At 47.3% G+C, this 26,253-nt stretch overlaps 1 protein-coding gene across 1 annotated transcript in view; it reads right to left on the bottom strand.

The window, feature by feature from the left end:
* Positions 1–507: 507 nt before the first annotated feature.
* The window catches only part of LOC144251072 (neuroligin-4, X-linked-like), a 76,858-nt gene continuing 51,112 nt past the window's right edge, over positions 508–26,253 (bottom strand). The window contains 6 exon segments of the mRNA XM_077794200.1: positions 508–1,122; positions 1,124–1,361; positions 6,231–7,020; positions 8,408–8,593; positions 8,995–9,029; positions 17,163–17,172. Coding sequence (XP_077650326.1) covers positions 508–1,122; positions 1,124–1,361; positions 6,231–7,020; positions 8,408–8,593; positions 8,995–9,029; positions 17,163–17,172 — 1,874 coding nt within the window.

Below are 26,253 nucleotides of genomic sequence, written 5' to 3' on the forward strand. Positions count from 1 at the left end.
TTTTTTGAATTTTTTTTTCTCCCAACTGTGATTTTAAAAAAAAAAAAAAAAATCCGAGATATCCTTGGCTGAGTGGCAGAAAAGTCACCCACTGCCTTTTGTCACCTCGTGGTTGTCGGAAGCTGGGAGGCCACCCAAGCGTCCCCTGGTGCATGGTGGGGATCTTTAAAGCAGTGAGGGTCACGGAAATGGATGCTTTTTTTTTCACATTTCACAGGGTCAGAAGTGGATTGGGGGGGGGGGGCGGGGGGGTGCAGAGGGGGGCGGGGAGGGGACAGGTCGATTCCAGGAGCGAGCGTCGAGCGTCGTGGGCAGGGTCACCAGGATGACCCTTGATTTTTCTTTTTTCTATTTTTTTTTTTTTCCTGTTCGATCCTCAGTCCTGGGGGATGCCAACCTCGGTCCTGGGTGGGAGATGGGGGCGCCGGGTTCTGTTTCTCTCTGGCTGCAGGGGACAGGGGACCGCTGAGGGCGGGCGGGGGGAGGGTGGGGGAGGGGAGCGCGCAGCTATACGCGGGTGGTGGAGTGTCCGTGGGGCAGGTTGGTACTGTTCTGTCCCCCGCTGAAGGTGTTGAAGGTGTGCAGGGGCTGCATGCCCGTCAGCGTGTTGGGGATCATGGTGATGGTGTTGGGCGTCATGAGTGGGATGTCGTCCGGGGACCGGCGCAGGGTGAGCGTGTAGTCGGGCGGGCAGGTGAGCCGCAGCGTGTCGTGCGCCTGCAGCGACTCGCACTCGTGGTCGTGGTCCAGCTGCTTCATCTGCAGCGACAGGATCTCCTCGTTCTGGATGTGCGCGATGTCGTTGGTGGCGCTGCGCGGCTGCGGGCTGGGCCGCCGGTGCGTCTCGTGCCGCCGCTTGTCCTTCTTGTAGTAGAGGGCAGCGAAGGCCAGGATGTTGAGGAAGAGCAGCGAGGCGCCCACCGCGATGGTCACGCTCAGCTCGGTGGAGTAGTCGCGCTTGGTCTCGATGAGGACCGTCGTGTCCTCGGGCCCCGTCTTGTGCGAGTCCTTGCTGTGCTTGGGGCCGCTGGCCGGGGTGATGGCCGGCCTCTTGGTGGTGGGCCAGATCTTAGCAGGGGACCGGCGGGTGCCGTAGGGGAACGAGGTCATGTCGGGAGGGGAGGGCTTTGGTGGTGGTGGACACGTACTGGAAGATCTCGTTCAGGTTGTGCAAGTGGGGGACCAGCTCCAGCCAGAAGGCCACCTTGGTGGCCCGGTAATGGTCCCTCACCCGGGGCTTGAGGCCGATGTGCAGGTACAGCTGGTCCTTGGGGTTGTACTTGGACCAGGCCACCTCCTCGAAGCGGTTGGGCTTGGTGTGGATGAACTTGGTGTCCTGGGGGACGGGCTGGTTCGGATCCCTGCGGAGAAAGGAGCAGGGGTTAGGGGAACCAGGTCACCCTCCAATGCCACGGAAATCTCGGCACGACCCACCCCCGTGGGGATCCGTGACAGGGTCATGGCCCCCGATGATCATGGCTGAGCTCAACCCGAGCCCCTTCTGCTTGGATCCAAGGTGCAGCTACCATTTTGAAACCAAAGGTAAGTCCCTCTTGGTCTGAAGGATAATTGTTCCCCACAATTTCCCTGCTTTTCCAAGGCATGGGATTTCTTACACTCAAGGCATTGGACCATGCCATGCCTCCGGGCGAATTGGGTATTTCAAATCGCTTTGAAACGGTCCATCTCAAACCACGGGTCATTTGTCCCATAGGGACAACGGACAGTGTTTGGAAATATTTTTGGGGGGGAGTGTGTTGCTCCTTGGGGTATAGGTCAGCAATGGTGCAAAACACCTCCACGGAACAGCAGAGATACGACCTTAAAAATAAAATTGAATGAATGCACAAAAACTATCCCCCGATGTGGACAGGAGGGATGGAGAGGATTCTGGATTTCAGAGGCTACTCGGGCTGACCCAGTGAGCACTCTCTATCTCACTCAAGAACGGACATTGAAAAGTCCATGGGTAGATGCTGGAAGTTCAGCACGGAACATCAAATAAAAACATGCTCTGCTATTGCATAAACGGCTGAGAACTCAAGAAATATTATTGATCATCTTCCAATACGATTATTGGAATGCGTGAGTGATTGCTAGGGAAGGAAGGCCACCTTACTGTAGACTAGAGTCTATCCTGTGTTTACTGTATACGGTGTACACAGGAATACTGCATATTGCATGCTCTGTACCACAGTGTATGCCACCTGTATACTCTAAGTGGCATACAATATACCATTATATAGTGTACCACAATGTTCAGGTTTGGATATGAGGTGTCCCCCAATGCTTATGTGTTAGACAATGACAAAAAAATGTTCATAGGTGAAATATTTCCACTATGATAACCTTGATCTAAATAGTGGATTAATCCACTGATGTGGATTAAGTGGGTGGTAACTGCAGCAGGTGGGGGGTGGCTGGAGAAGGGGGTCCCTGGGCTGTACCTTTGGGGTCTCTGTCCTGTCCCTGGTGAGCAGAGCTCTCTCTGCTCCCTGGTGCCCTGTCCTGAGCTGCTCTCCTCCTCCAGGCCCTGCCGCCATCTTGTTCTGCTCCCCTTGGGCCAGAGCCATGGAACCACTTGTGTATGAACTGAGACATCTGATACCATGTGCTCCAAGTAAACTTTAAATTGTTCTTATTGTGTACTTTGGTCACAGCAACAGAAAAGTCGAACAAAACACACAATATCCTGTTTACTAAGCGCCAACTGTATACAGTGCCTATGTGTGTCTATGCATATTTGTATGCATATATATATATATATATATATATATATGTCTAAGTCCATATATCTTGAATTTTCTTACCTACTTACCAACATTCACACGTTTGAAAAATCATCCAGTTCGGATTTTTTACATTTTTCTTTCTGCATGTTTTTGGAAAGACGTCTGCTTCGATGTGACGCCTCATGTGCCTTTTATGTATCTTGCAAAAGGAATCTCAGGTCTTTTCTCTTTAACTGGGATCTGCCAGGAAAAGGCTGGGCCTCTGTTTTTTTATTGTTTTCCAAGACATGAAAAGGGGTAAAGATGCCTCCTGTTTCCCCCTCGGTGTGAGTTTGCCGCCCGGCGTCTATTAGATAGAGAGCTTTTATGAAGCACCGAGCCACCAGGACAAACAGTGGGCTGTCTGTGCGGCTCCCGGGCTCTGCGGCCAGGAACTCAGTGCATGTTCCAAAGGTAAAGAGAAACACATTTATTTTGTTCTCAAAGAATAGAGCAGAGGATTTGGGAAACCCAGATAAGCCGGCTGCAGCCCGATAGCATCTAGCCATTAAGGGTCTCGGAGAGGCACAGGCAGGGTCTGTGAAACCGCCACCAACTCTCGGAGCTGAGCAAACCCGGGGCCATCTCCCTAGTGGGACGCTCCAGAGACGGCAGGAGGCCAGTGGAGAACCAGAGGCTCATATTTCCCAATTTGTCCTTCTGCATCCAAATAAGATTGATGGAGCAGCTGTCCTCCACCAGGTGCCTCAGTAACTCCTCCCGGACACCAGGGGGCGATGTCTGCTCAGCCAGAAATACCTCCTGGACCAAAAAAAAAAAAAAAAAAAATCCCTACATTTTTTTTTTTTTTTTTGCATGGGTTTGTGGCTTTGGTTGGCCATTCTAGAAAGATCTTCCCATTCTCGAATTGCAGTAGCACTTGAAGTCTCTCATGGGGGAGGGGGGTGCGTAATTTGCTTGGTCCCCGACCTCATCCCCTTACCCCTTTATTTTGTTCTGAGGATGAACCCCGGGGGCTTTGGGCATGCCAGGCAGGTGGTCTACCACAGGTCTGAGGACCTACTATGTGATTCAGTATTTAAAAAAAAGAGCAAACCGGGTGCAGGGGTGCACGCCTGTGGTCCCCATGAGTTGGAAGGCTGAGGCCGGAGGATGGCAAGTTGGAGGCCGGCCTCAGCAAATTAGCGAAGCCCTGTCTCTAATTTTAAAAATTAATTAATTAATTAATTAATTAAAAAGGGAAAAATGTAGGATTGGCTATGGCCATTTTGGTCCCAAACAGTGTTTTTAGATTTATAGCTTCACCAGGACCTCATTCCTCACTTCTGCTAGAAGCAACAACTATGTCATATATATTATTAATATTATTATTATTTTTGGAGTGGGGGACTGGGGATTGCACTCAGGGGCACTCGACCCCTGAGCCCTGTCCCCAGCCCTATTTTGCATTTGATTGAGAGACAGGGTCTCCCTGAGTTGCTTAGGGCCTCCCTTTGGCTGAGGCTGGCTTTGAACTTGAGATCCTCCTGCCTCAGCCTCCAGAGCTGCTGGGATCACAGGGGTGCACCACCAGTTTAAGAACCCTTCTTTGCACACAAGAAATGAAGTGTCCTTCCAACTTCTCTTGCATGCATCTTTCCTTTCTTCCTCTTTATCATAATTTTTTTTAAATAGTGAAAGCACCAACCTCATCCTCAGACACATCGGCAGCAGGAACAGCTAATGAGAATTTAATGGCTTTATTTGGGTTTCATTCTTCTTTACTGGGTCAATTAAACATATGATAAACGACTCTGGCTTTGCATTTAGGGAAGGCACACAAAGGTGATTTTTGAAACATGTAAGAGACAAGAAGTAGGCTTTTTTAATGAGGATTGAGATAGAACTTTTTGGTACAAAGTAAATAATAGATGAAACTGCACAGGGTGGCATAGACCTGTAACCCAAGAGGCTGAGGAGGCCGAGTCCAGAGGATAGCAAGTTGGAGGCCAGCCTCAACAACTTAGCGAGGCCCTAAGCAACTCAGGGAGGCCCTGTCTCTAAATAAAATACAAAATAGGGCTGGGGAGGGGGCTCAGGGTAAAGTGCTCTGAGTTGGAGTTCCATCCGTGGTATCCAAAAAATAAAAATAAAAAAGATGTACTACCTATACCAAAGTATATCTACATCTCTGCCTATTTTTGTAGGCAGTTCAGGATATATTTATAAATAAAAACTTGAATATGTGTTCTATGCATAAAAATATAGAATTGCATCTATAGTGTTAAAAAGATACATACTGAACAGAATAAAGTACAAGTGCATGTCTACTTATTATCTATTATCGTCTATCTATATATTTAGGACATAGAAAAATCTTGGTGGCTGTCCGTGATTTCTGTATCCATGGATTCAAGCAATCACGAGTAAAAATAACTTGGAAGAAAACCTGTGTTTCTGCAGAATTTCCCATCATTATATCCTAAATAGCATGGTATAGCAACTATTCTCATATCAGTATTATAAGTCATCAGAAAATATTTAAAGTGCATAAGACAATGTGGACGGGTGGCATGTCAATATTGGGTCATTTTATAAAAGGGACTTGGGGGTCTTCAGAATCTGCCAATTGTGGAGGGTTTTCTGCAATGAACATACTATACGAGAAATGGATGTATAAATGTGTGTGTGTGTCTGTGTGTATGCACACACACATCTACATATATTTGTATGTGCATATATAGGCACCCACATGTATACACAACAGACATCTAAATTACATACAGTCACATATGTCTACTCAATACCTAAAGATACAGAAAACCTATGTTGATACACCTTTGTCATTATCCCGAGATTTCCTTGGTTCCTGGGTTTAAAGTATTTCCCTCCACCTTGAAAACAAGACTCCAAAATATGGGTCAGGTCAGTTGCCAACGTGGACCGACACGTTTCAAAGAATCCTTTTACTTAACAAATGAGGTCAGGTCAGGACTAGGTTTGCAATTCTGCCTTCAGAAATCAATAGTGCAAAATCTGCCCATCCTGCACCAGCGAGCACCAGTTGGAGGATTTTTCAATAAGCACCAAGCACTCTCAGGTAGAATATATAGTGAAATATATATAGAGAGAGAGAAAAAAATTAAAATATAAATAGATAGAGTACCAGAGATTGGTTGAATCCAGGGCTGCTTAACCACTGAGCCACACCCGTAGCCCTTTTAAATTTTTACTTTGGGACAGAGTCTGGTAAGTGGCTCAGGGCCTCGCTAAGTGGTAGAGGCTGCAGCCTCCCATTTGCAATCTTCCTCCCTCAGCCTGGTAAGTGGCTCAGGGCCTCGCTAAGTGGTAGAGGCTGCGTCCTCCCCTTTGCAATCCTCCTCCCTCAGCCTCCGCTGCTGCTAGGATGACAGGCGTGCACTACCACGCTTGGATCATATTGCACAAGTAAAAGAAATGATTTGGGGGTGCAGATGTGAGTAGCAATGGAGCCAAGGAGGAGGAGGCTGCGGCACGTACCCGGTTTTGGCGAAGTTGGTCCAGTAGGTCATGACCACGGCGCTGAGCATCACGTCGTTCTTGGAGAAGTTGCAGCTGAAGAGCTCCGTGGGGCCGATCATGGGGATCCCGAAGACGTAGGGGACCTCGTCGCCGTGGGCCGAGTCGGCCCAGCTGGGCTTCATCTCGCTCTGGCAGTGGTGGTAGAAGGCGTAGAAGTAGGTGGGCGAGCCGTACTGCGCGTGCAGGTCGGCGGTGGCCACGGCGGGGGCCACCCACTGGTGGTCGGTGAAGAGGGCCACGAGGGTCTTCCTGCGCGTCTCGGGGTTCTCCTTGTCGGCCCAGTCGGTGTACATGAACTTGATGGTCTCGCGCAGCGTGTCCTTGCCCTCGGGGTAGCCGTACAGGTTGTCGACGAAGTTGGACACGGAGAAGTCGAAGTCGTTGGGGGTGACCCCGTCCTCGTTGTCCACGATGCCGTCCACGAACTTGAGCCCCTCGCCCTGGTTGACGCCCAGCATGATGTCGTAGTTGAGGAACTCGCCCTGCTCCATGAGGATCTGGGGGTCGTCCGGGATCACGTCGCCGTCGATGACCGGGCCGAAGGCGATGTGGTAGGTGGCCGGCGTGATGGCCTGCTGGATGAGCTCCTTGTGGTTCTTGTGGCGCAGGCACTCCACCAGGTCCGTCGTGTCCAGCATGTTGCAGCCCACCTTGTCGGCCAGGAGGCGCGTGTACTTGGCCGGCTGGTAGTTGACGGCCCAGCTGGACAGCGCCGTGCCGCTCTGGATGATGGCCTTTTGGAACAGACCTACGGGGAGGGGCGAGCACAGAGACGCGAGCCAGTGAGAGCGCGCGGGTGCGGGGAAGCGACGTCCCGGACGCTGCTCCCGTCCCCACCCCCCACCCGGGGGCGCATGAACGTTTGCACCTGGCACCACGCAGCGGAACCCGTGCGCACCAGAGTGAGGACGCACGCAGGATGCATCCGCAGAGCTCTGCTGCCGTGGTATGTCTGCACGGATATATCTCCAGATTTAAAAAATAGAGAGAGAGAAGGGAGGAAAAATGCAGTTTATCTTTGCACCATTGCATGGATTTTATTTTACTTTTATGCATTTATTTATTTATTTATTTATTTTTTGCTAATTTGGCTTCATGCACGTGCGTAAAAGTGTTCCCTGGTATCCTCCTTCCCCCCAAACGCATGCTCTGCCCATGCATGAGATCCAAAGAGCTTGCATTTCACAAGCAGAACTTCAGGACTGCGCTGGAAAAAAAAAATTTAAAATAATAATAATAATAATAATAATAATAATAATAGACACCGGAATCCGATTCAGAGCAAGAATCCAGGGAAGCACGTGCGGTCTTGCCTTTGGCTGAAAGATATCAGGCTTTTAGGTTTCTCACGGAATAAATCAGTGAGCTACGCTTGCAGAAATCTTCAATGGGTCTCCAATTAGCAATTTTTTTAAAAAAAAATTCATTCGTTTCCAAATCATATCCGTGCAAAACTGAGTTTGGTGAGGTTTGTTTTGTCCCATGAGAAATAAAAAATGCCTGACTCCGAGGCAAATTTGGAAAGGCCTGGGTAATTTTAGGAGCAGGATTCCAGGTGTGCTCAGCTCTCGGTGCAGCGGGAGGCACCGAGCTGTGACCAGGGGCGGAGGTTGATGCCCTGTCGGTTTTGAAGGACAAGGAAGCCGTCAAAGAGGGCGGGAATATGATGGCTGTCAGGGGGGTGAGGTTGGAAAGGTTGGAGGATTGCGAGGAGATGACATGGGATTGGGGCGTGAAGCTGCCTAATGTGTCACTCAAAGGCACCTGGGGACCCCTTTCTGTCAGAAATGCACACTGGAGTGGACTGTGTTTGTCTCTCAAGAGCAACGTGTTCAAGAGCCCGGGAGGAAAATTGGGTGTCATTATTTGACCTATTCCAGGCATTTATAAGTTAAATCAAGAAGTTAAAAATGCTACAGGAGCTGCACCGGGTGGTGCACCCTTGGGATCCCAGCAGCCCCGGAGGCTGAGACAGGAGGATCGTGAGTTCAAAGCCAGCCTCCGCCACAGCGAGGCCCTGAGCAACTCAGGGAGACCCTGTCTCTCAATAAAACGCAAAACAGGGCTGGGGACGGGGCTCAGGGGTCGAGGGTCCCCGAGTTCAATCCCTGGTAGGCACCGTCCTGAAAAATTACCTTCCGAGTAGTGAGACAAGGTGAGGAGGCTCACGCAGGAAGCTCCGGCCCCTGAGCCGAAGATGGTCACTCTCTTGGGGTCCCCTCCGAAGGCCCCCACGTTCTCCTCGATCCACCGCAGGGCCTGGATCTGGTCCAGGAGCCCGTAGTTGCCCTTGGCCGCCTGGTCCCCGGTACTCAGGAAGCCTGCAGGGACGAGACCCGCCTGTCAATCACAGCGAGCACCTGCACCCTGTGAGCATCCAACATTTTCTTTCTTTTTTTTTTTTTTTGTTAATTGCATTTCTTCTGTGAAGGGTCTGCTCAGATCCTTAGTTCAGTTACCGACGGGGTTGGTTACTTTTTTTGATGTTATCTCTGGGAGTTGGGGACATGCAGATTCAAAGCACAGGGAGATTCCGTCTCACCCAAGTCCGAATGGCAATCGGGACAATCAATGCAATAAATACAGGTAACCATCAATAGGGGCGAGGATGTGGGGAAAAGGCACACGCGCACGTGGCTGGTGGGACTGCAGATGGGCGCAGCCACTCTGGGAAGCAGGATGGAGAATCCTCGGAAAACTGGAAATGGAACCACCATGGGACCCAGCTATCCCACCCGCCAGTTGATACCCAAAGGACTTAAAATCAGCCCATGACAGGGACACAGCCACATCGATGTTTATAGCAGCTCAATTCACAATAGCTAAACTGTGGAACCCACCTAGGTGTCCCTCAATAGATGAATGGATAAAGAAAATGTGGTATATATACACAATGGAATAGTACTCAGCCATGAAGAAGAATGGCACGATGGTATTTGCAGGAGACTATCATACTAAGTGAAATAAGCCAGTCCCAAAGAACCCAGGCCAAATGCATTCTCTGATGTGTGCATACTAATTCACAATAAGGTGGGGGGTTATAGAAGAACAGTGGTGCTTTGGATTAGGCAGAGGGGAGTGAAGGGAGGGGAGGGGTGTGGGGTAGGGAGGACAGGAGAATGAATGGGACATTATGACCCTGGGTGCATATGTGACCACAGGAGCAGGGTGATTCTGCACCATGTGCCACCAGAAGGAGGAGAAGTGACACTCCATCTATGTGGGACGTGTCCAAGTGCAGTCCACCGTCACGACCGAGAACTAATCAGAACAAATCATTTCAGATAAATACTAAAAAATCTGGTGCTTTAATCACACTCCAAACCCTCCACTCCTATTCCCATCTCCCCAACTGTCCGCCCGATATCAGGAAAGGTCGCTCCTAACTTTTACAAAAAGGAGGATTCTCCCAGGGGACAGTTTAGATTTTGCTAAAGACCGTCACATGACCAAAAAAGTGTCTCTCCCGTGATGGATTCAGGTCCCTTCGCTGCAAGATGGAGAGTTACTTTGGCAGAAGCAAAATCACGCATCTCTTTTTTTTTTCCCCCTAAAGCATCCTGCGTGTTTCATTAGTTGCATGGACCGTCATCCAGAGGAGTCCACTGCCTGAGATTTTTCCAAATGGAACAAACCAAGGACCAGGGAGATGCTCGACCAAGAGCGTCTAAAACTGCAAATCACACTCTGTCCAGCAGGAGGCGCACACGGACGCCCCCACCTCGTCTTCCTGCAGGGATTTCTTCCCTTTGCACCTGAGGGAACCCCACTCTCCTGGTCAGAGGGGGGCACATTGCAAGCCTGAGGGGGACCCACCAGGTAGGAATCCCCCCGGAGCAAGACAGCTGCCAAGGTCGGCATGGGAACAAGGTCGCACAGAAGCCAATGTGCCTGGGGCGTTCTGGGGCAGGTGAGCTGGGGTTCCAGGGGACGCTGGGACCTGGAGCAATTGTTCATGAGTGTTTAATGAGCAATTATTTAAGGGTGACCTCCGACTCTCCAGTCCCCACGGCCATGGTCACTCTGGGTCCCCCTGGCCGCTGCTGCCTGGTGCTCAGTGGAACCTGTTCTTGCAGATTTTAGGGTTGGAGGAAGGATCCTCGTCCCCCTGGGTCCCGGGACCTGGTCTGCGTCAGGGTCCCAGAAGTCCCCCCTTCAGGGTCCCCTGGCTCCTCTCAGGGACATGACTTCCCGCCTGCATGTCCCCTGCGGGTCACAGGTGGTGTGTGAGGACGGTGGGGGAGGCTGTGCCCGGAGAGGCCAGGCAGGGCTGCAGGTCCAGGGCTTCGGGGAAGGAAGCTGTGGGGTCAGCACCGGGGGCCGTTGATGGACAGGAAGGGACTTTGCTGAGATGCCCAGGTCCTTCTCTGCAGACTCAGGACTGGGTTTGTGGACACCGGGATCCCTGCAGACCTTAGGGCCTCCCTTTGGCTGAGGCTGGCTATAAACTTGGGATCCTCCTGCCTCAGCCTCCCAAGCTGCTGGGATGACAGGTGTGCACCCCTGTTCCCAGCTCCATTCGAGGTATTTTGATGCTGACGGATGAAAACCAGCCAGAACCCTGGGATTGCAAGCCCCGTCTTCCTCCCAGAGTCGGTTTTCCAACACACACACACACACACACACACACACACACACACACACGTGCTGTCGACACAGACTCCTTCCCTGGGCTCCAGGGCACAGGGCCAGGCTGGGTGATCTCCGGCTCCACCTCCAGGCATTGCAAAACCTCACCCCATAAATCATTTTTTGGCTGCTGACCTTATCCGCCTGCCACGTTGCTCTCTGGGCAATTCCAGACGGTGCCTCTGTGGATAGGCCCCTGGCAGAGCACAGCGCCCCCTGCAGGCCAACCCCAGATGAGGCTTCTGTCTGGTTGCTTTTTGATTTCCCTGCACACAGTAGGCCCGCGCGCTCCAAAGCTTTGCAAAATGGGCGAAGTCAGGAAACTGAGACTTCAGGACTAGGTGGAAGGGGAGTTTCAGGTTATGAAATGGGGAGGTTTGGGGTGATGGAGTCTCTCCCCATAGATTGAAGGATGCATCTCAGGCTCCTGGTTGCAGAAGGATTTTGCAGAAATGTAATTTGCGTTTCTTTATGCAGTGTCTCAAGTGTTCAGTTGAAAATCGAGACCAAAAATTAAAGGACTTTTTTTTTTTAACTGTTGCATAACTTAGGGAGATTTTTTTACTGGAGAATTTTTCGAAGGGTCCCCTGCCCTCATTAAATTTATTTTTAATTAGAATTTGTAAGTTATTTGAACCGAATTCATATTTTTTTCACCACCCAAATAGGTGTGCCCCAGAAGACATAATCGGTGCCTGGCTTTTATCTCCTCCTTGGACTTATGTGCACCCCAGTAATTGCAGCAATCCGGGAGGCAGAGGCAGGAGGATCAGGAGTTCAAAGCCAGCCTCAGCCAAAGGGAGGCCCTAAGCAACTCAGGGAGACCCTGTCTCTCAATAAAATGCAAAATAGGGCTGGGGACGGGGCTCAGGGGTCGAGTGCCCCTGAGTTCAATCCCTGGTATCTACCCAACCCTCCCCCCCCAAGAAAAGCAGATGAGGTTAGCAAAGCTCCTTTAATGCATGACTTTGAATGAGGTGATGGCTATCAAAGTACTTCACCTTTTGCAAAACCCCATAAAACTCGAGTTGTGATTATCATGTGCAGGAAAATTTACTGAGGACTTGGGTGCAAATAGATCAATGCTGATAGCACAGATGTTTCAAATTTTCCCAATGCACCCCATACCTGGGTGCAATTACTAGGTGCTCATTTAAATATATATATTGAATATGCATATTGAATATTGAACATATATGTTGAATGCATATATCAAATGTTGATAATATGTTCATACTTACATTCTCTTTAGCTCAAGGTCCAGTCCCCACGTTTGAAGAGGGACAACTGAACCAAGAGTTGGGGGAATGTAAGAAATGCCCATTGAACAAGCCACATTTAAAAGAGGTTCTTGCTAAAATCTACGCCTCTGTTGCGTATTCTTTTTTTCCTAGAACAGCCGCACAACCCAGTCTCATTTCCCGCCCATCAGAAGTCTCAAGGTCACCCAAGCGGAGCGTCAAGGTGAGGAGGAGCTTAAAATAGAGATTCTAGAGGAAATTGTTCAGTGCTCTTCCTGGACGCTAAACCTTAGGACACGCACCGGCCTCCCTTGGCTGCACTGGAAATGATGGAGAGAGAGAGAGAGGAGAGAGAGAGAGAGAGAGAGAGAGAGAGAGAGAGAGAGAGAGAGAGAGAGAGAGATCCTGCATTTCTCTTTGGTCACCAACCCCAAAAGTGGGCTTCAAAAGAAGAGAGAAAGGAAAGAAAAGGGTTTTCTATTTCCAGAAATAACAATCTCACCAGCAAATGCCCCTGTCCCTCCATATCTCTCTCTCTCTCTCTCTCTCTCTGTCTCTCTCTCTCTCTCTCTCTCTCTCTCTCCTACTTCACCTGCAAGAAATCACGAAGTCAGACGGGTGCTCAACTTGAGCCCCCATATTCTCAGTTATTTGGGGGAAATGAAAGGTACTGGGTGTTGTATTCTTGGGCTGCCTCAAACTGTCTTTGAATGGGGCCAAACTGTCTTTGAAAATGGCACAAAAATGTCTAGACATATCTATTTGTCACCTGTCAAAGAAAAAAAAAGAGCCAAGAGAAACCCTTTCTGGTAGTTTTTTTTTTTTTTCAAATGGACAAAAGATCATTATTATCCATATTTACTCTTCTGTTGCATTCTTTTTGATGGCTGAGTAGTATTCCACATGGAACCACATTTTATTGATCTAGTCACTGGGTGGTAGATGCTCATTCCTTAGCTATTTAAACCACATGTGTGTATGAGTGTGATTCATTTGAACTTGTCTACACTCACGATTCTCTATAAGTTATCACTGGTACCTGTTTTAAATTTCTTTTTCTTATCCACGACCCTATTTTCAAGCTAGAAATCTGCAAAATTCTTTGAAGCTTGTTCGTGATCGGCGTCAACTGCCTACGAAGTGCAACCTTCTTGATGAGGAACGTCCTTTGTATTTAGTATCCAATGGCATCCTGCCACCTCTCCGCCATCTTGGTAGAATGCCTACAAATGCATTTTTCAAAGGAAGAATAAAGACCCTTCCGAGTGGACACAGACACAGAGGGTGGACACCCAGTCAATCGCTCAACATGAACTTTTTTTTTTTTTTTTCACAGATTTTCACTGAGGTGCTTAGAGCCTTGCTCAGTTGCTGAGGCTGCTTCGACCTCACGATCCTCCTGCCTCAGCCTCCCCAGCCAGTGGAGTGACCGGTTGTGCCCAGCTCCCTGGCTTTGTTAGGGCCGTGCTTCTCCTTGTTGGCAAAAGTGCTCTGAGCGTCACCTCGGATCCGGGAGGAAGGTCCACGTCAATCGGTTGCTTAGAGAATGATTGACAGGTGAATGGCGGTAGCCACCAATCCCGCTGCTGAAACACAACACGCTCCACCTGGGTCCAGCTGATGTTTTGCAAAATAGGCTTCCTAGGTCCGGTCCGGACTGCCACTCAGGGTTTCACAAATGCGTGGTTTCTAGAATTTTCCATGGCTTCTGTCTCTGGGACCTGCAATGCCATTTCCCATGAGCGTTTTTGTAGATCCTGCAAAATCCAGCAGACTCAGGGGAGGTGATTGGCAGGTCTGCACCCCTGGCCTGCCCCGGGGGTCTGGTATTTAGCGGTATTCAGAGGTGCGCCCGTGGGCTCTGAGGCAACCAGGTGTGGTTTCCCCCGGGGTCTTGGGATGAACCGCCCGGTACGGGTTTCAGGGTTTCGCACTGCTGCATTTTGGTGTCGGTATCTCTCCTGTTTCAGATTTCCTGCCTGCACACAGGCGGCAGCTGAATTATTAACAATGTTTCCCTTTGTTAAAGGATCTCTCTTCCTGCGCTCTCTCGGGCATTGTACATTCAGAACCAAGAAGATACGTTGTTTCAGCCTCCGGAGGTCGGGAAATGCAAAATGCAAATCTGATGGCAACCAAAGCAAGAAGATGGCATCCCCCGTGCGCGTGCATTGCGGCCCTCTGTTTGAAGAATCCCTGGGAAACGAGGGAAGTGTCCCTGAAAGTTCATGTGAGAGAGCTTAGAGAGGAAATGACTGGGTTACAAGAGGTGTAGACTGAAAGTGGATTAATCCACTTGGATGGACTCACTGGGTGGTGACTGCAGCAGGTGGGGTGTAGCTGGAGGAGGGGGTCCCTGGGCTGTGCCTTTGGGGTCTCTGTCTTGTCCCTGGTGAGCAGAGCTCCCTCGGCTCCCTGGTGTAACCTAATAGTGGATTAATCCACTTGAATGGACTCACTGGGTGGTGACTGCAGCAGGTGGGGTGTGGCTGGAGGAAGGGGTCCCTGGGCTGTGCCTTTGGGGTCTCTGTCCTGTCCCTGGTGAGCAGAGCTCTCTCTGCTCCCTGGTGTAATCTAATAGTGGATTAATCCACTTGGATGGACTCACTGGGTGGTGACTGTAGGAAGGTGGGGTGTGGCTGGAGGAGGGGTCCCTGGGCTGTGCCTTGGGGGTCTCTGTCCTGTCCCTGGTGAGCAGAGCTCTCTCTGCTTCCTGGTGTAACCTAATAGTGGATTAATCCACTTGGATGGACTCACTGGGTGGTGACTGCAGCAGGTGGGGTGTGGCTGGAGGAGGGGGTCCCTGGGCTGTGCCTTGGGGGTCTCTGTCCTGTCCCTGGTGAGCAGAGCTCTCTCTGCTCCCTGGTGCCCTGTCCTGAGCTGCTCTCCTCCTCCAGGCCCTGCCGCCATCTTGTTCTGCCTCCCCTTGGGCCAGAGCCATGGAGTCGGCCAACTACGGACTCAACCTAGGACACAGACACCATGAGCCCAAGTAAACTTCTCTTCTTCTAAAAGCTCATGTGAGAGACACTACAAGAACCTTCAGAGGGGAAATGATTGGGATAGGAGAGGTGAAGACTAATAGTGGATTAATCCACTAGGATGGACTCACTGGGTGTAGACTAATAAGTGGATTAATCCACTTGGATGGACTCACTGGGTGGTGACTGCAGCAGGTGCGGTGAGGCTGGAGGAGGGGGTCCCTGGGCTGTGCCTTGGGGGTCTCTGTCCTGTCCCTGGTGAGCAGAGCTCTCTCTGCTCCCTGGTGTAACCTAATAGTGGATTAATCCACTTGGATGGACTCACTGGGTGGTGACTGCAGCAGGTGGGGTGTGGCTGGAGGAGGGGGTCCCTGGGCTGTGCCTTGGGGGTCTCTGTCCTGTCCCTGGTGAGCAGAGCTCTCTCTGCTCCCTGGTGTAACCTAATAGTGGATTAATCCACTTGGATGGACTCACTGGGTGGTGACTGCAGCAGATGGGTGTGGCTGGAGGAGGGGTCCCTGGGCTGTGCCTTTGGGGTCTCTGTCCTGTCCCTGGTGGGCAGAGCTCTCTCTGCTCCCTGGTGCCCTGTCCTGAGCTGCTCTCCTCCTCCAGGCCCTGCCGCCATCTTGTTCTGCCTCCCCTTGGGCCAGAGCCATGGGGTTGGCCACCAGGGACTGGACCTCGGACACCATGAGTCAGAATAAATCTGTCTTCCTTTTAGCTGATGGTATTAGTTAGGTGTCAGAGCAACAAGAAATCAACTGACAGAATAGGAGGTAATTATTGGAACAGACCAGTTTAAAAAAAAAAAAAAAACGGAAAGAGACAAAATCATTATCCTCAAGGAAATCTATTCCAAGTAGGGAGGTGTGAAGGTGAAGTCGAAATGTCACTGTGGATGTCACATTCATAACATAAATAATAATCAAAGAGATTAATCATTAATCATGCATCAGAATTACGGAATTGAAGGAAATGTTGAGATGACCTTCAGGTTGGAAGAACAGATGAAAGAACATTCCTACAGTTTATACAAGAATAAAGGAATAGAGATGTGCTTCTTGGAAAAATGGGTCCCCAAGGCAGGTGTAGCAACTTCAGGTAACAAAAGGAAGAAAACAAATTAGAGCAGGAGACACAGGGGAATTAGGTCAGGAAGATACCTTTGTAATGATAAAAAAGCAAAGAACTAATATTGAATGAGCTTATCCAGTGCCCTTAAAAGACTCATAAATGTGAAATTTTAAAACATGGAATGCAGAAAAATTGTACAAGTCTTCTTGGGGAAAAAAAAAGAGTGGAAGAACCAGTATTGAATAGGAGTCATACGGACAGAATGCCCTGAATTCAAATCCTAGCACTTTAAAGCAACCAAGAAAGAAAACAAAAGCAATAACAAACAACCAAAAAAAAAAACAAAGGGTAAGATTGACACCAAACTTTGCAATTTGCCCAGGATAGTAGCAGAGACAGGAGCGAGGTGTCTAAAGTTTGGAGGCAAACGACCCTGAACTTCATCTTTACACTTGGCTCAATGTTTATGTAACTGTGGAGGCAGAAAAAGGAAAAATCAGTTACACTGAGGGTCTCATTTCACCAAATGGAGGTTTACTCTGAAAATCTTCTTGGACAAAGTACACAGGCACACATGCAAATAATCTGAGAAGAATGGTAAAAAAGATGTGAAGACTAACAGCTTTTAATAAGTTAATAACATTTTTTTTAAAAAAAATTAAAAATGGCTAGAGGCTGGGCACAGTGGTGCAAATCTGCAATCCCAGAGGCTTGGGAGGCTGAGGCTTGAGGATAGTAAGCTGGAGGCCAGCCTCAGAGACTGAGCAAGGCACTAAGCAACTTAGCAAGACCCTTTTTTCTAAATAAAATATACAAAATGGCCTGGGGATGTGGCTAAGAGGTTAAGCACCTCTGAGTTCAATCCCTAGTACCACCCTAAAAAAAATACACAAAAGAAGAATAAATAGATAACAAGCCAGAGGTAGAAGGGTTGGGGTGGAGAAAGAGGGGTCACAGGCTTGCACATTATTTGACCTGTTTAGGGAATGGCCCAAAATTGCCATATTATGCAATAAATTCATAGATAGATTCTACATACTGTGCAAGTTGAAGGAAATTCATATGTACAAAAAGAAGTTTTCTAAATATGCACAAATATACTTAGAAAACAACAGGGAAAAAAAACAAATGGTAGTGTGTGCAGGGAGCGCTATGTTGGTGTCAAGAGGCAAAAAGGAAGGAATCGAAATAAGTCTCTTTGATAACGTCCCTGGTCCCTTTTATGGGCTGCATCCTCAGGAGCTCAGCCCCTCCCAGAGCCCCACCTCCAACACCAGCCCCTGGGGTCTCCATGTCAGAAAATAAATGAAGACTCTGCGTTTCTGGGTTAAAATCTTGCAGAAAATAGAAATAAGCATCCTTCTTTCTCTGTCTTTCTTTTTTTTCTGTTTTGGTACTGGGAATTGAACCCAGTGGTGCTTCACCACGAAGCAACACCCCCCAGACCTTTTTTATCTTCTTTTTATTTTGAGAAAACGTCTTGCTAAATTGCTTAGGGCCTCAGTGAGTTGCCGAGGCTGGCCTCCAACTTGGGATCCTCCCGCCTCAGCCTCCTTAGATGCTAGGATTACAGACGTGCGTGACCACACGGGGCGGAAATGAGCGTTTTCTTAGAAAGTGGAGCTGATCCAAGTTGGTGCTAAAACCAGGGAAGAGCAGAAGAAAGAAGGAAAATTACTGCCTCTCGTGTTTTATACAGAATTACCAGAAAGCACAATGAATATATAATGGTCCACAATGTACTGAACCTTATATTTCGCCACTAACTTTAACCTGAGAAAGTCCAAGTGGACAATTTAGTACAAGAACCGATTAAAGGCAACATTTTGATAATGTCAATAAACCAGGAATAACTACCTGGTTTTATGATCCCATGTTATTAGATTAAGGATATTGCTTCATTTGGCAGCATCTGCCTATAATCCAAGCTACTGAGGAGGCTGAGGCAGGAGGATCGCAAGACGGAGGCCCGTCTCAGCAACTCAGCAAGACTGCAAGCCAGTTAGTGAGACTCTGTCCCCAAATAAAAATATAAAGGGCTGAGTGTGTCGCTCAGTGTGGTTCATGCATCTTCGTTCAATCCCTGGTGACAAAAAAAGAAAAAAAAAATTGGGAATATAAAAATGTCCAGCCTCTGCAAAAATATTCAGAGCACAGGATGCATTTTTAACTAGGCACCTAAACTTCTATTTTTTTTTCCACAAGGCACCTGTGCACGATATTCTTTCCTGCACCATTTGCAAAAGGTGAATCTGGATTTAACTTTGAGCTTTGGAAGCACTTAACTGTGTTAGGATAGAACTGCAGAGTTTGGGGGTCTACGTAACCGTGTCACCAAAAAAACACACTATTTAACGAAAAAAAATTCCAGGTGTAGATGAAGATTGTAAAATCAACAATAAAGACCCCACTGAAATATTACAGTGTTTTAGAAACAGAGTTTCATAGAAAAAGAAGGAAATCACACAGAATTCAGAAGCTTATCCCCCTCAGGCGGAAATGGATGCAGCTAGAGGCTCAGAGGCTGTCCACGGCGAGACCTTATTTTGATTTGCTTTGTGCACAGAAAGATGCGCTTTTAATTAATGTTCGATTCCTATAAGGATGGCGATTACTCATGTCCACAAAGGGAGCTTTCTTTAATGAGAAAACGGAGCAGGAAAATATTCTAAGAAAGCTGCAAATAGCACAGTGAGAAAAAGAGGCAGGTATTTCAAACTAGATGAATCTTTTCTGAAATTTTAGGTCAAACAAAGAAATTTTCAAACACGGGGAAGTATCTTAAATTCCCTAACCGTCCCCATCTGCAAATTTAGGTCTGGGGTCGAATCTTAGATGTTTGCAATAATTGTCTAAGGGGCTGAGCTTGGTTGAGTGGAGCGTGGCGGAGGGTTAGGTCTCAACCTGGAAGAGGTCGAAATCTGTCCTCGCAGATCTGTTGAAGATCCCCCCAAAAAATCCCCAGCGTAAAGGTGACCAGGACTTGTCCCCTGTCAAAGGTGCACTTTTTCATCATTATGACGAAAGGCTCCCTCTTTCTCCCTGAATCTTCTTTTAAATGTGCTGAAGATCATCGGGTGTAATCCCAGCGGCTTGGGAGGCTGAGGCAGGAGGATGGCAAGTTGAAGGCCAGCCTCGACAACTTAGGGAGGGTCTAAGAAAGTCTGAGAGACCCTGTCTCAAAAATGAAAAATAAAGAGGGCTGGGGATGTGGAGAGTCAGGATCTCACTGAGTTGCTTAGGACCTCGCTAAGTTGTGGAGGCTGGCCTCCAGCTTTGGATCCTCCTGCCTCAGCCTCCCAAGCTGCTGGGATGACAGGCATGGGCTCCGGCTTTGGGCACCTGAGTTCCCCCCCCCCCCGATTTGAGATGCTATCGTTGCATATGGATGCTCAAAGGGATCCCAGGGCACTTCTTGTCCATCAGAAGCCCACGTCACCTTGCACACACGGAGGTCGAGAGCCAACGTCCCAATGCCTTTCTCTACAGCCGACTTCCAAAAATATACCCTGTCCTTGTGACTTGCAATCATGAGGAAGGATGCAGGAGATGGCAACCCCCCCCGCCGAGTTCCCAGCTCCCGAAATTAAAATGAGAAAGAAGTGAGTCAGGAAGGAACACGGGAAATAATTGGGTCGAGTTGGCAACCTCCACCTTTCTGCATGCACGAAGCAGGCGGCAGAAGCAGGTGACTCCCCTATTTTTAACGACCTGAAGGATCCTGCTGCTGAGACATTCATGTCTTTGTAGCTTCATGCACGACTTAGTCCACCGGCCGACTGCAAAGTCCCTTTGTGGTCACCACGTTTGGATTGGAGATTCTCCTCCAGCCTCGTTCATTCTCCAATGAGCTCCGATTTCAGAGAGAATTTGGAAGTTATTTAAACAAATAACTGGAGGCTGAGGCAGGAGGATGGCAAGTTGGAGGCCGGCCTCGGCAACTTTGTGAGGTCATTGCGAGTTCAAGAGATGCTGTTTCCAAATAAAAAAAGGGCTGGGGAGGGGGCTCGGTGGATATGCTCCCCCGTGGTGCAATCCCTCTAGTCAAGGAAAGAAAACCAAGAGATGCAAACGGCACATTCCAGAGACGAAGAATCCTAACTATGCAAATGAAAATAACGCAATTATTTTAAAAATAGTTTGACATTCAGAGGAGAGAATTAGATCAGGGGAGGAGGAAAAAAAAAAAAAAGGCGTGTTACTTTGTTCCTGAGAACACAAGATTTCCAGAGAGTAGAGGGATCTTGGAAGGACTTCCTGCGTCCTTTTGCAATGATTGAAATCGGATTAAAAATGCAATTATTTCCCAGTGGCCGGTGGATAGAAACCATCTGCTTCTGCCTCGTTGTTGGAGATGAATAGCGTCGAGAATTTTTATTTGCCCTCTCTGTCCTTCTGCAGAAGCAAATCATGCCTAGTTCCAGTGTTTCCACGTGGTATAGGTTACCCACCCGTTAGGCATCCGGGAGCTGTGCTGGTTATCAGACCAGAGAGGTTGTTTTTCACGTGGGCACACAAAAAAAATGCACAGCACCCATCGGGCACGGGACGCTCCGGGGTTTTAGACATCGACAGAGAAGTCTCAGAAGACATCCTCCAGGTGAAAGGGACCTTTTGCAGGTGCAGAATAGAGAATCCCCAAAGACCGTCCAATATTTATATATGAATCCATAGAAATGTGAATATATTCCATGCATAAAAATATACAGAATTGCATCTATAATGTTCAAAAGATAATAATGAATATAATAAAGTGCAAGGTTATCTATTTATTGTCTATTATTGTCTATTTAATGTATTTATGACCGAGAAAAAAATCTTTGCCTCTGTGATTTCCACATCCACAGATTTAACCAACCATCAAAGACAATAATTTGGAAGAAAACCCGTGTCTCTACAGAATTTCCTGTCATTACACCCCAAAGAGCACTCCGTAGCGACTATTGATAAAGCAGTACTGGACACCCGTATTGGATGGACAGGCGGTACCTCCCCGCGAGGCAAATACGGCCAACTAAAAATTGATATTTGGGATTGGGTGATTCTCTGTGCTGGGTGTCGCCAGATGGTTGAAACCCAGCTCAATGGTGCATGTCTGTCATCCCAGCAGCTTGGGAGGCTGAGGCAGGAGGATCGCAAGTTGGAGGCCAGCCTCAGCCAAAGGGAGGCTCTAGCAACTCAGGGAGACCCTGTCTCTAAATAAAATGCAAAACAGGGCTGGGGACGGGGCTCAGGGGTCAAGGGACCCTGAGTTCAATTCCCAGTATCCAAAATTAAAAAAAAAAAAGAAAAGAAAAGAAAGTTACTACTAAGCAGAGTAACAGCATCAACCACGGAAATGGTAGGATGGGTCTCTGGACCTCCTTCTTCTTAGAAGGACGTCTTTGAAGACAGTTGAGATCTATCAATGTTGAAATCATGGCTCTTTTGTTGCAAATGAACCAAGGATTCATAGACACGGGGAGCGTTTTTCAAGTTGGTGAGCTCTCCTATGTAAACAGCATGAGACATTCAAGAAAGTTTTTTTTCCAAAATAAGGAAATTATGAAATTATTTAGAGAAAGACGGGTGCCCTCAGGAGATTTAGTCTCTGAGAATCCTTCGATGTCTGGGACAGGGAATCCGAGCTGCATGCAGGAGAAGACGGATATGAAGTGAAGACGTTTTTGTGGAGTCATTTTTCTCAGGATCCTGGTGTATCTCTGATCGATCTGTTCTACCCACCAACATGTGTATGTTTTTTTGTTTTTTTTTTTTTTTTGGTGAATAAAATATCAAATATCAAAGCGACACACATTGAGGAAAAGAGCACTATATTAAGACCTAGAGGACACACATGGCTTTGTGAGGCACGTCTTATTCTTAGACTGAAGGTGTTTGCGTGAGTGCTTCAAGGCAAAAATAGAAATGGCTATATTTAAGCCGGGAAACGGAACAAATATCCATGCTACCCCAGTTCCTGCCTGGCAGACGCAGGCAAAGAGGAATCCAAGGGAGGTTTTGCAACTTTGCAAGAACAACTCGAACAGGTAAGAAATGAAGAACCACAGAATTCAGACGCATTGAACAGAAAAGTCGGAAAACCAGCAGGGTGCGGTGTGCACCCCTGTCATCCCAGTGGCTCAGGAGGCTGAGGTAGGAGGATGGCAAGTTCAAAGCCAGCCTCCGCCAATGAGCCACATCTCCTTTTGTTCTTGCTTTTTTAAATTTAATTTTTTTAAAAGAAATTTTGAGACAGAGACTTCCCAAGCTCCTTAGCGTCTTGCTAAGTAGTTGAGGCTGGCCTCCGACTTGTGATCCTCCTGCCTCAGCCTCCCAATTTGCTGGCATTACTAGGTGTTCACCTCTGTCCCTTGGGTTTATTTGTTTATTTTTTTCAACTTTTATTTTTACATATTTATGTAATGACAACACACACAAAAAATCTGCCATGAACACTGGGTATCACTTGTACGGTGTGACTTTGGATTGTTACTATGCCATGTGAAAACAATGTCACTCTAAGTTGTACCTGGGGACAGTTCTCTCTGCTCACAATATATAATAGATAATTTATGTTATTTTTTAAAAATCCAGGATGGTTCAAGACAATAAAATGTGCCATAGATGTTTTCAAAAATTGGTAAAGCAAAAAGTAAATCAGATATTTAAGTGATAAAATATTTTCACAAACTATGAAATTTGCAAAACCACATCAGACTGTGCAGCAGACGCACGATACACCTGCCTTCATTTTTGTGACCATCTGCCTTAAACTTTTTCCCCGGTGCTTCGGGCGGCAGGTGGGAGAGTGGTCGCCAGGGCTATGCACAAGGTCCTGCGGTCACTGCCCAGCACCAAGGAGCCAGGAGTAATGTGACCTCAGACCAGGTGCAAATATGATTCGAACCGAAGATCAACACAAAAATCAAGATGCTGCCTGTTACGGATGAGCTGCAGGAAAATGCTTGTCAACTCTCCTTGTCAATAAGGAGAGTCAGAAAACTCTTAAGTAATTTAACATTTATTTTTTTAAAAAAATAAGAGGGAGCAAATCGGCTCTAAAAATAAATAAAAGACAAAAAAAAAACAAACAAAAAAGAAATTAAAAAAAACAAATGTCTTCTTTCAGGGCAGGTTCACATGACACACAGCTCAGGATGCTTTAAGAGATGCCACTTGTTGGGAGTGGCCCTGGCTCCAAAGACTAACTTCCTCATCCCCAGAGAAGAGGCGTCTAATGGTGAGCCCTGCTGGCTCACATGATCCTTACCCACCAATCAGAGCCCTGCTGGCTCACCTGATCCTTACCCACCAATCAGAGCCCTGCTGGCTCACCTGATCCTTACCCACCAATCAGACTAGACCTGCTGGCTCACATGATCCTTACCCACCAATCAGATTAGCCCTGCTGGCTCACCTGATCCTTATCCACCAATCAGACTAGCCCTGCTGGCTCACCTGATCCTTATCCACCAATCAGATTAGCCCTGCTGGTTCACATGATCCTTACCCACCAATCAGACTAGCCCTGCTGGCTCACATGATCCTTACCCACCAATCAGACTAGCCCTGCTGGCTCACCTGATCCTTACCCACCAATCAGATTAGTCCTGCTGGCTCACCCGATCCTTTCCCACCAGTCAGACTAGCCCTGCTGGCTCACATGATCCTTACCCACCAATCAAAAAGCACCCCATGCCAACTGCGAGTCTGTTTGAAGGTAATTCAAGCTGTCGTGCATCGTGATTGGCAGCTAAAGTCTTCAGGGCAAATGCAAATAACTTTGTGACCCAGAGGCTTCCAAATACTGTGAGTGGTGCAGTCGACAGGTCCCCTCCCTGGATATCAGGAAGAAAATCCCCTGCAGCGCTACCATCAAAGTGAAAACGATAACTGAAATCGATAGCTACATGGGTGTGCACATATATCTAAAGCCCATGCACTTTAAATATATAAACTTCAGCTTGTTACATAGACACATGTTGACTGTGTTCAGAATATTAGCAAATTTTTTAAAAAAATTTTCTTTTTTAGAGGGGCATGACTGGGAAAATCAGTTGTAAACTTTTAGTCCCAATATTTTTGGTCTAAAAATTGTTAAAAATTCTGGCCCGGGGTGGTGGCACTTGCCTGTCATCCCAGCAGCTCACGAGGCTGAGACAGGAGGGTCGTGAGGTCAAAGCCAGCCTCAGCCAAAGTGAGGCCCTAAGCAACTCCGTGAGACCCTGTCTCTAAATAAAGTTCAAAGTAGAGTTGCGGAGGGGGCTCAGTACTTGAGTGCCCCTGAGTTCAATCCCTGGTACCCCCCACAAAAAAATTCTAAAGTATTTTAATATTAAGAAATTTCAAATTGATTTTTAAATGTATAATATATGCATAAAATATACACATATGATATATGATATATGCAAATAATATACAAGTATATTATACACGCATAATTCGGTATGTTATATATTCAATATTACATATAATATGCACATACTATATTATATACTATGTAACATACTATATCATTTACTATATATATATATAGTATAGTATATTGTATGCTATACAATTGCATATACATACATTAATTTTTATATATAAAATATATAGAATACATAGTATATATAATTACATACACATATTAAGTGTTGAATATATGACATATAGTATATATACTATATATAATTACATATAAATCCATTACATATTACATATATAAAGATGTATGATATATGTAATACTATATATGTACACATAATATGCATCTATAATATGCATTTATTTATATAAAATAAGTGTACACATAATATGCCTATATGTACACATAATATGCATATATAATATACATTTAAATAAATAAAAAATAAATATACATAGGTAATATGCATATTTTGTGCAATATGATATATAATAATACACTATGTAATATATCATACTATGCAATATATAATATTTAATATGTAACATACAGATAACACGCATGATGTTTTCATACACATCGTGTGTGTGCACAACCTATGGTGCATATATAACGTGTGACATGTAAACATGTGGTTCAAGGGGCTCTTTCCTATATATCCAGGTCACGTGATCCCATACGTATACCACACACATATTCACCTGAGTGCATTACATATGCATCTATTTACATATATTAATATTAAACATGAACCTATTTGCATAAATATACATATCTAGAGATTCTGACAATCAGGGCTCAGACATGAACTGAGTGAGGACATCCCAGGGCCCACATCAGCCAGGGCCGTGTAGGACGGTGACGTAACCCTGCAGGAAGCGGCAGGTTGTGCTGTGGGGGCCTTGGGTGGTGGCATTCAGGGGTCACCCTGAGCATGACAGCTGGGTCGAAATGACAGGCTGGAGACCTGGAGTCTCACAGGGAGAGATGGAGGCTGCTCCATCATCCCTGTGGGCTGCCGGAGCTTCTCCCTGTCCCTCTGTTGCCTGGGACTGGTGTCATTACGGGTCCCTTGGGCCTGCAGGTGGCTCTGGAGATGGCCACCTGTGACTGTGGAGCTCAGCCCCTCGTCGGGTGGCACCAGGGTGCCAAAGTGACAGAATCTGGGCTGTGCACTGGCTGATGGCAGTGGTGTGTTAGTGTGCAAGGGGTGTGTGTGTGTGTGTGTGTGCAGAAGACATCCGTGTCCAAGTTCACTCAATGGACTTGGGGCTCGTTTGTGAAGCAAGCTAGTCACGGAGCGTGAGTAGAGCGGGAGGCTGAGGCAGGAGGATTCCCACGTTGGAGGCCAGCCTCAGCAACTTAGAAAGATGTTGTCTCAAAATTTAAAAAAATAAAAATAAAAAAGTAAAAATAAAAAATGGTGGGGAAGGTTGCACCGTGGTCAAGAGACTCTGGATTAAATCCCTGGCGCCAAGAAAGAAAGAAACAAACAGAAAAGCAAAGCAAAACAACAAAAAAGGTCATTCTTGATAAAAAATATAAAAAATATTCAAACCTCAAACATCCTTAATTCCTTATCCTCCGGCACCTTTCGGGTGCACACCTGAGCGGACACCGGTCAGCCCTTGCCGGATTTCCACGCACTGGAAATGGAGACAAGA

This window comes from Urocitellus parryii, chromosome Y (genome assembly GCF_045843805.1).
Source record: "Urocitellus parryii isolate mUroPar1 chromosome Y, mUroPar1.hap1, whole genome shotgun sequence".
Lineage (NCBI taxonomy): Eukaryota > Metazoa > Chordata > Mammalia > Rodentia > Sciuridae > Urocitellus > Urocitellus parryii.